The sequence below is a fragment of the Cygnus olor genome, chromosome 2, assembly GCF_009769625.2.
Source record: "Cygnus olor isolate bCygOlo1 chromosome 2, bCygOlo1.pri.v2, whole genome shotgun sequence".
Lineage (NCBI taxonomy): Eukaryota > Metazoa > Chordata > Aves > Anseriformes > Anatidae > Cygnus > Cygnus olor.
The window spans coordinates 17432162-17441948 of record NC_049170.1 but is presented as its reverse complement, the minus strand read 5'-3'; the positions used below and the strand labels follow the sequence as shown (position 1 = coordinate 17441948).

Here is a 9787-nt window from a genome sequence, read left to right as displayed (position 1 = left end):
TATGTTCATTCTGTGGCATTTTTAAAAGGAGAAGAACTCTTCAATATGTCATTAACGTGAGATTCTCCAGACATGTATTCTGGATGTATGTTTTAAATCTCATGTGAAAATATGGGAATATTCTAAAAGCCATAGTCCAATGAGCTACTCAGATTGAATTGCGGCATTGAATGGACGGTGTTTATGCAATCATATTTTTAAAAGTCTGAGCAAACCTTTCATGTATATTTTTAAAAAGCGAGAGAAGTTATTTTAACAGTGTCTTCCAGTTATAATTGGCATTTTCTGAGACATTAATATTATTTTTGTCAAAGCGATAATGTTTTTGCTAGTGTAATAGTTCCACAATGAGGTACGGAAGCATAAAACGTTCCCATTTTGCCAACGCTACTAGAAGCAAAGTTCATAGCACTGCCTTTTCTGAAGGAGCACTCAGAATAATAATTCTAGATTTCCACCTTCTTTTTCTAATACTTCGTGTCATTTTGGTATGTTCACGTCCCTTGCAAAGTGACACATGCTGTGTTAGGCAGAGCACCAAGGACCCATCCTGCAAACGTGCTTCCTTTCATGCACCCAGTAGTAGCTCCCGGCAAGGAAATCAGACTACTCATGATGCATAAATCTTTGCAGCATCCAGACCTGAGATAGCATCACTCAGCAACTGATAGCATTTAACCACGCATTTCAATAGAGTGCCAGATGGCAAAGGAAACGAAGTACGATTTATAAACATTTGCAGCCTCTTTTATACCTCTTACTGCACCACGACTGCCAGTCATTTCAGGGGGGCTGTGCCTGCGAGGGAAACAAGTGCTCCCCATGCCCAGCTACGCCGTGTGATGACCATTGCTGCAGGTCTCTGGAGCACGGCCGCTACGTGAGCACTGAGTGCAGCGTGTGCGGCAGCACTGATACTGCGGAGCAGGTGATGCTCATTATCAGAGCAATATAGCTGTTTCCGTTCTAGCCTACTTTCAGAAGGGAAACGAGTAGCTCCCTACAACTTCCTGAACAAGCCCTGTTTTGTGCTGAAATCTCCCATTACTGTTTTTTTGTTGTTTTTTTTTTTTTTTTTTTCCGATCTGAAGGTTTTTTAAATGAAGATAAAATATTTCTGCCGTGCTTATGAATGAGGCTGCAGGATGCAGGCATCTTCCAGCAGGGAAGGAGGGAAGACCCCCGTGTTTAGCTGCCTGTCTTCAGCCCTTCCCGAGCCAGGAAGGCTCAGTCATGGGAAATCCCGCTGGGGGCACGGAGGGGGAGCCCTGGGGCGAGCAGGGGGAGGATGCGCCCGGGCCACCCGGCCTCGCTGCTGCCTCCCAGCTCCTTCCCACGCAGGTGGCACTGGCAGAGGTGTCCCCTGCGGCACCGGGCAGGTGAAAGGACAGTGGGCACCAGACCCCTGCCCGCCTTGGGGGGGCCGCGTTCCCCATCCCTCCCGTCCGCGGGGCCGTCGGGGCGGCACGGGGGGGTTCCCTTACCTGCACCAGGGTCATCTGGGAGCCGAGGGCCAGCAGGATCTTCTCGGTCTTGGTGGGGTAGGGGTTGTCGCGGTGCTTGTAGAGCCACTGCTTGAGCGGCCGCGCCATGTCCTGCAGCGCCTGCCGCTTGTGCCGCACCTTGCCACCGCTCTGCCGAGCCCTGCCGCCGAGAAGGGGCGCTCAGGAGGTGGGTGCCGGGCACCCTGAGCCCCCCCAGCTTCACCGGTGCCCTGTCCCGGGGGGTGGCCCCAGCCCCGGGGCGCCCCGAGCCAAGGGTGTCCGATCCCTGCCCGTCGGGGTGCGCGGGGAGCGAGGATGCTCCGGGGAGTGCGGGGGGCTCAGCCTCGGGGCGCGATGCCTCCGGTGCTCGGGGGCTGCCCGGCATGTTTTTGGTCTGTTTGCAGAGGGGTTTTCCTTGGGGGGATGTCCCCGGGGGGAAGCAGCCCACGGGCCGAGCAAAGTGCCGCGACCCCGGCGCCCCATCTCTGCTCAGCCCCGGGGCGAGGAGCGCTCCTCCGGAAGGAACCTTCCCAAATTCGCAACGGCCCCTATCGGGACAAAAAGGTTGAAAGGGGGAAAAAAAGGAGCTCAGCTACCGATAGGGAAAAAAAATAAAAAGGAAAAATGTGTTTTGGTGGTGGTTTTTTTGTTTGTTTGTTTGTTTTTTAAAGAAAAAAGGTTGAAAATGAGAAGCGAGCAAAGCCGGGGGACCAGGAGGCAAAGCCGGGCGGCGGCAGGGGGCGCCGCGGGGCCGTGCTGAGCCGTGCCGGGCCGTGCCGGGCCGAGCCGGGCGGCCGCGGGCGCTGCCTCGCCCAGGGCTCCCTCGGAAACCCAATTCCGCCGCGATGGGCTGGTAATAACATTTCGATGAAACACAATCTGCGTGCTACCGAGCAGCCGCGCCGCTGAAAGTATGAGCTGATGCAATCGTTAAGGTGGAAACGCGGAGTAAAAATAGCTCCTCGGGATTTTTTTTCGCGTTCCGCGTCTCCTCGGACTTTAATTTCCAAAGCTGCCCCGGGTTGCTCGGTGCCGGTGCAATCCTCCGAGCTACGGTCGGCGGCACGCCGGAGCTACCGGGTCCTGCCATCACCTCCCCTTTCACCTGTTCCACAACAACAACTACCGGGAAAAAAAAAAAAAAAAGGGAAAAAAGAGGAAAAAAAAAAAAAAAACAGCCGCAGGCGGCTCAGCCTCAGGTGCCTTTTGCACAAACCCGTTCCCAGCATCGCCGCGGTGGGCGGCGAGGGGAGCGCAGTGCGCGCACAGCCCCAGCCCGGCTCCGGGCGCTGCGGACACCGCGGAACAAGTGCGGGGGTCGCGGCCGGCCCCGAAGCGGCTGCCGGGGCTCTCCCGCTCCCGTCCCGTCCCGTCCCGTCCCGTCCAGCCCCGCGGGTCTCACCCGGGCCGCTTTCGCCAAAGGGGAGCCCCGCGCGTCTGCTTGCGGGGTGTGAATAAATAGGAGAATAAACGCGGTGCCCCCGTTCTGGTTTTGCCCGAGCCAGCGGGAAGGAGGGAGGCCAAATGCCCTCAGACAGGAGCTCTGTGCGGCGAGATGCCCCCAGTCGGGACGCGTCTGCACCGCCCGGTATCGGCATCAGCGGGATGCGAGTCGCGGGGAGAACGGCTTTGGGGCGCGGGGAGCCCTCCTAGGGACCGCCTCGCGGTCCTAAAGCGGAGCCGAGCGCCGGGCACGGACACACACACACACACCACACACCACACACACACATACCCCGTCCGCCGGTTGCGCAGGCTGAGGCTCTCCTTGATGGACGGGCTGTCGGGGAGCAGCACCTCGGCGTGGTGCGGGCCCTCCACCACCCCCACGTAGGGCCGGCCGCCCCGCTCCCGCTCCTTGGCGTCCTCCTCGAAGAGCACCTGGCCGCTCAGCTTGCTGAAGACGATGGTGTTCATGGTGGGGGGGGGGGCTGGGGGCCGCCGCCGGCTCCGAGGTGCGGGGGCGCGCTGTGCGCTGCGGGCAGGCGGCGGCGGTCACCGGGCAGCCGCGACCGAGCGCCGACAGCAGCCCGCCGGGGGGGCAGCGCCGAGGCACCGGCAGCCGCCTGCCCACCTCCGGGGGGCTGCCCGCAAACCCTGCCCGCCCCCAAGCCCCCCCAAACCCCCAAAACCCCCGGCCCGCTCCCCCTCGCACCTCGCCGCCGGCCTCCGCCGCGCTCCTCGCTCCGTGTCGCAATAGTTGGGAGCGCGGCTTCTCTGTTGGGTTTGGTGCTTCCCTCTCTCTCTCTCTCTCTCTCTCTCTCCCTCCTTTTTTTTTTTTTTTCCCTTTCCCTTCCCCTCCCCTCCCCCGGAATGATTTTCTTCTTCCCCCCTCCCCAAACGGGGAGGGAAACAAATTGTTTTTAACGACCACCAAATGCGCAGAGCCGGCGCCCGGAGGCGCAGCCTCCGCGCAGAGCCACTCACATCGTCGGGACCGCCGCTCCCCTCCCGAGGGGGGAGGTTTTTTGGGGGGGGGACACCGCCGGCCAGGGCGCCCCGACAGCCCCGGGAAGGGCACGGGCCCCACCGTCGGGGGGCGGTGAGTGGCGGGGCGCTGGGAGCCCGGGGGGGGCGGCGGAGGACACGGGGGGGTCCCGCTACCAGCAGCAGGGACCCCGTCGGGGCACAGCGGGCGCGGCGGCTGTCGCAGCCCCGCGCAGCTCATTAACGCCGGTATTTAATAAGACCGCACCAGGAAATATCCCCCCCACCTCCTTTTCCCCCCTCCTTTTGTGTCCCCCCCACCCTTTACAAGGCTTACAGCCCGAGCCGGGCGGCGCCCCGCTCCCTGTAGCATCCTCGGCGCGCCCCCGCCGGGAGGCGATGCTGGCCCTGCGTGCGCCCCCGGCCCGCTCCCACGGGTGTGCCGCGGCCCCCCCCGCTCCTCCCCACGCCCCCCGCACCCCCCGCACCCCCCGGCGGCCTTAACGTGTCGGTTCCCGTGCGCAGAAACCCGAAAAAGCTGGCCCCGGGCAGTGCTCCCAAGGATGCCATTCAGACGCTGCCGATGCCGGGCACCGGCTTTCGGGAGGGAGCGTGACGTCACGGCCGCATGACGTCACTGCCATGACGTCACGCAGCCCCGCGTGTCTTGGAAGGGGTCCTCGGAGGAAAGGGGCAGGCCGGCACGGGGGTCGCCGGCCCCGACCCCACAGCCTTTCACCGACAGGGAAGCCGGGAAAAGCGACGTGCTGGGGACGCCCCGTCGAAAAATCACCCGGCTGCCGGGTCCACAGCCAAGGGAAGGGATGAAAACAGGGTGGCAGGGACTGCAGGAGCGCACGGGACTTTAGGGCAAAGCCCCCCCACGCAGTGGGTGCCCTGGTCGGAGCGCTCGGGAACAGCCTGGGGGGACAAACGGGGACACGGGTACACGAATGCCTCCTGGTCTGTGCTGAAGTGCCTAGCTGCTTGCTGCAAACCACACCGCTCTGGTTATTGCTGTGCCCGGCTGAACCGTTTCTGACCTGGGAAGGTTTGTTATAATTACTTTACAGCGAGAGAGGACTGAGAAAGTGAGAGGCTTCATCGACACCGAGCTCCCGAGAGCTCTGGCCAGTGAAATGGGAAGGTGATATCAGCCACCTGCAGCCCCACGCCAGTCCTTGCCCCGTTATCTTCCCTTTCCTCCCTGCTCCTGCCTGCCTGCTGTGGCAGGAGGGATGCCCACTGCCTGTGTGGTGGCTCGGGAGGAACAGGGAGGGAAGAACCTCGGTGGCAAGATGCTCCTTTCCACTTCTCTCTGGACACCTCTGGGTGTAGATGTCTGTCCTGCAGAAAAAAGAAAAAGAAAAAAAAAAACCACAGCCGCCTCCCCACACACACAGTGTGTGAGCAGGGTCTGCCCGCAGCATGCCCCATCAGGCTGGGGGCAGCACAGATGGAGGGACCCCTTTCTCCTAATTCTCCCCAGTGCCAAGGCAGCAAAGGGGTTTCCTATACGGGAACTGTTCAGTTAAAGAAATTCCCCCCCGGTGTGTCCCCTGCTGGAGCTCCCACGCGGAGCGGGGGCGCGAGGCACCTGGCTGTCCTCGAGGAGTGGGCAGCCAGGGCAGCAGGTTGCTGAGGGCCTGGCACGTCCCCGCCCGCACCCAGAATAAATCGCAGCAGCAGCAAGAGCCGAGGGCAGGAATCAGCATTTGGAAAGCGGCTCTGGAAAAAACCAAAAGCCTGCGCGGGGTAGGTGCTGCCAAGCACGGCGAGGCAGCAGCAGGAGCAGTTGGCACCACGGCGCCTTACAAGCCTCTAAAGCAGCGAGATCTCCCAAATCATCACATGTAAATCTCACACGCGCCCGCCCCCTCCATATTTTATTACTTAGATCACAGTTGAAAAGCTTAAATGAAAACAGGGTTTCTATTTCCAGAGCTTGTTTAACATCGCAAATGTGATACAAACTGCGGGCTTCATGGTTTTAATTAAGGTTACTTACCCCGCCACGCACGGAAAAGTAAGTCAATGGCTGCTGGCCGCACGCTGCAGCCCGCGGCCGGCTCCCCGAGGACTGATGGGGAGCACCGGGGGTCCTCCATACCCCAAAGTGGGGCTGGGTTTGGGGGACAGAGGGGTCTGGGGCACCTGCCAGGATTGGGGTGCGAGGAGCTCCGTGCTGCTCCTGGCAAAGCCAGCCCCTGTGCCCAGCCTGAGGCAGGCGGCAGGCTGGGCTGGCATGCCAGAAAGCGGCAGCGAGGCACCTTTCCAAGGGATATCGTGCAGAAAGAGCCTAGAAGTGGTGCTCTGGGGTCTGAGCTGTCTCACGGAGGAGCCAGGAAAAAAATCAACGGCGCTGTCAGGCTGAGAGGAGGATTTGCTCCCGAGGCTGCGGGCGGTGGAGCTCCCCGGTGCCATCCCCGCTGCAGCCAGCGGAGGGGCTGCTTTTGTCCATGACTTCACGGTTGTTTTCTAAATGCTTTCGGCAAGTATTTCCTCGGCGCTGCGTTCTCACAGCAACCCCCTCCAGCTGCGGATTCCTTCACGGTAAACATATATGTTTGAAATTCAAAGAATTTCCCCGTGTCCCTGGTACGCCGCGTGTGGCGCGCCGGGTGGCTCAGTAACCGTGTGTCGAAGGGTCTGAGAAGTCGTGTGGGTGAGGAGTTGTTTAACATTATGCAAAATGAGGGCTTATCTACACTGCACGCTATCCACCCTCGCAGGGAGAGAGGCCTGTTGCCATCCCGGGAAGCAGCTGAGCCAGAGGCAGATGCAGACAACTCACTCACCAAAGCAAGCTGAACCTCCAGGGGCTGGCCTCCAGGCCCCCCAGAGCCCCAGCCCCAGGCTCTGTCAGCCCCCAAAGCACCAGGAGGACATCAAGCAGGGAAGAAGCCAAATCTTGTAACAGTGGGGTTTTGTTACCGTATTCCTAAGGAAGGAAGAAAGACCTTCCCCTTTGGACACCTTGCCTAGGAGAACATACAGCAGTGGGGTCACCGTCCGTCATAGGACATCTGTGGGGGAGGTAATTGGGTTGGCCTACTAGAAAGCAAAGGCAGGCTGTGAAGTCACCACCTAACACAGGCCTGCTCGCATGCACAAAGCTGTGGAGAAATGAGATTTGGTTTTCTGCAGCACCTGAAGGAGTGCCTGAAAGATAAAACATGGGTTTATTTTAATCCTGTATGGGTGTTTGGTTTGGAGAAGTTGGTAGGAGGGCTTGGTGAAATGGGAACCTGTGTGCAGGAAGAAAACACACAGGCATTGTGTGACCAGCCCAAAGCCAGCTGTGCTGGTGCTGCTGTGGCCAGATAAATCTGTTAAACCCCAGGGCCAAAAAGGACATCCAAACTCGGGAAAAAGCTCTGGGGTTTGTGTCAGCAAAAAGCCCCAGACAAGGCACAGACCCCCAAAAATAAAAACCCAGCCCATAAGCGTTGCTTCATCTAGGAGGGTAGAGGGCTCCGTTCTGTTCTGCATCTTCTTTGTGTGTTTTATCTGGAGAATGAATAAACAAAAACATAGCAGCATCTCCATGCAAGGACCAGAACCCAGCTCTTTTGACTTCTAGCTGGACCCCACAAAACAGTCAGAAAAACAACAAAACAGGAGGTGAAATTCATCCCCCCAAAGAGTGATTTTCTTCATTATATGTGATATAGCAACATACACAATATTGGTAACTTGCTGTCATATATATTTTTTCTTTTCCTAACCACGTTCCTTTTAACTGAGTTTTAAAATCTGCATTTCATTTTCGCCGAGGCAATTCACTTCTTTGCTGCTTTTACTGGTCAGAGAATGACTCAGTTGAATTTAATGTAGTGTCTCAAATAGATGATGTCTGCTCTACACTTGAAAAATGAGTGTGGATTTGTTTGGATTTAACATTAAAGGCTACAGGTCACAATGCAGAAATTTCCTATCTGCTTTGAAAATTTAAGGATAAACATTGAATAGTTGATAACAATAATAGTAATAATTACAATTTTTCTTCAGCCACCTGTGCAAAAATAAACATCGCACACTGTGTTATTGAATTCTGTACAATTTATTCCTGTTTTCCCGTCTCACAAGCTATGAAGTCAGGTATTTTTTTTTCCACCAATATTCTTCAGCATCACAGATACAGAGGTCAATCCACCATTTTAAATAATCATCTGGCTCAAACCATGAGGAACTCTTGCTCAAGCCCTGGGCATGCCGACAGCAGCACAAGGAGGTGCTTGTGAGCAGAGGGAGCTCAGCACCTTGTAGGGATGCAGGGATGTACGCGGGCACTGGAGCCAGCCCCCACGACACTTGAGCATCCCCAGATAACCAAAAATGTGAGCCCAGCCAGTGATGCCGAGGAGTTGTGAGCGTGGTTAACGGGATGGAAGTGATGATGGCGAGGCGGGGACCCCGTTTCCCCCTCAAGCCACACGCGTTTCTGAGTGACCTCCAGGATTTCACAATCTCCATGCCTCTATTCTGCAGCTGCAATGTGGGAATAATAACACTTCCTCTCCTTTCCCTGCTTCCTCCTCTGTTTTTTGGCACAGAGCGAATACAAGAGGGCTTGATCTCAGTTGGAATCTATCAGTGCTACTGACATGTTAATAATACTAGCAGAGACGTTTCCTCTTTGCTTCGCGCTGACAAAGCTCCGCGCGGGGCAGCGGCTCCCGACGTGTCAGCCCAGGCTGTATTCCCTTTCAACCCCAAATCTGAGGCGCTTTCCGGAGACAAGACAGAGAGCATGCACAATTCGTTCTGACTTTCAGGATTTTAAACAAAGAGACGGAGTCATAACACGCTTCAGTTTGATGGCCCTCCAGTCGCTGCATAAAAAGCTCCGAAACATCCTCAGCCTCTTGGCTGCTTTCACTGCCTAAAACCTTGCTCAGTTCAGGCAGGACTTCGATGATGTTCTGCCTGGAAGCAGCTGGGTGGGTGTCGGGTCTGAGAGGGGACTGGCAGAGCTGCAGGGCAACGTGGACGTAATCGAGGGGGTTTTGTGTCTTGAAGGGAAACCCCTAAGGTAACGCACCGGTTTCTGTAGGGGGGCAGCTGCAGGCGCTTGTACCTCCAGGGTGCTGGGATCTCGCTCCCTTCGGCTCTGCTCGGAGTCCCCCAGCAGCGGGTTGGTTTCCTGCAGAGGAAGCCTGAGGAAGTCTGAGGACAAAATAAGGTTGCAGAAAGATTTTGTAAAGATGCTTTGCAATTAATGTTTTTGGCCTGAGTTTGAAAATTTCCTTCCTTATTACTTGCAGTCACATAAAAATGTCTCCCTAGTTGCTGTAGCTTTCATATAATTGATCATTCATAAATCTCTGATGCCTTAGATGGTTTCTTAGCGTTTTCCAGTAATAATAAAAACAAATGTTTATTCAAGCAGATTAAAAAGTCAGGCTGATCCTATAAATCTGTTTAACCAGTGCAGATAGTTGTGTTATCTTCTGTTGGTAGAACTGAATTTAAAGCTCTGTGAAGAGTTTTAAAATGCACAAATGCTGTTCTAGCCGAGGCTGCAGCCAGCGATTCAGAAAGCAGTTTGGCTTTGGTAGCTCTCGCCAGCCTCTAAAGTCGGTACCCACAGAGAGGCAACAAGCCCGTGTTCTGCTTTTTCCTGTTTATGTACAGGGTAAATGGGTCCTGCAGGGCGCAAAATGTTCGGTGCAGCAGTGTAACTCGCGTACAAACCGTTAATATTTATTATTGGTGAGGCTGAGGCAGGCGAGCCAGCAAAGGAAATAGCTGGCACATCTTCATTAATTCCTTCTGGTTCTAAAGTAGTTTTCAGGAAATAATTCTGCAAGACCTTGGCTCCACACACAGCGTATTTATTCAGAGCTGGCAGGGGCACCAGAAACCATATAGTT

The 9787-nt window shown here is 56.2% G+C and overlaps 1 protein-coding gene across 3 annotated transcripts in view; it reads right to left on the bottom strand.

The window, feature by feature from the left end:
- Positions 1-3770, bottom strand: part of MKX (mohawk homeobox) — a 46417-nt gene extending 42647 nt beyond the window's left edge. Inside the window, exons 1-3 of one of the 3 annotated variants that reach the window (XR_005817321.1) lie at positions 3640-3768; positions 3220-3459; positions 1485-1644 (exon numbers count right to left, since the gene is read on the bottom strand). Coding sequence is in view for 2 of the 3 variants with exons in the window: in XM_040548899.1 (XP_040404833.1) it covers positions 1485-1644; positions 3220-3401 (342 nt within the window). In the remaining variant the exon portion in view is untranslated. Of the gene's footprint in view, positions 1-1484; positions 1645-3219; positions 3460-3639 lie in introns of all 3 variants that reach the window. The other 2 variants (XM_040548899.1, XM_040548900.1) reach the window with 2 other exon arrangements.
- Positions 3771-9787: the final 6017 nt, after the last annotated feature.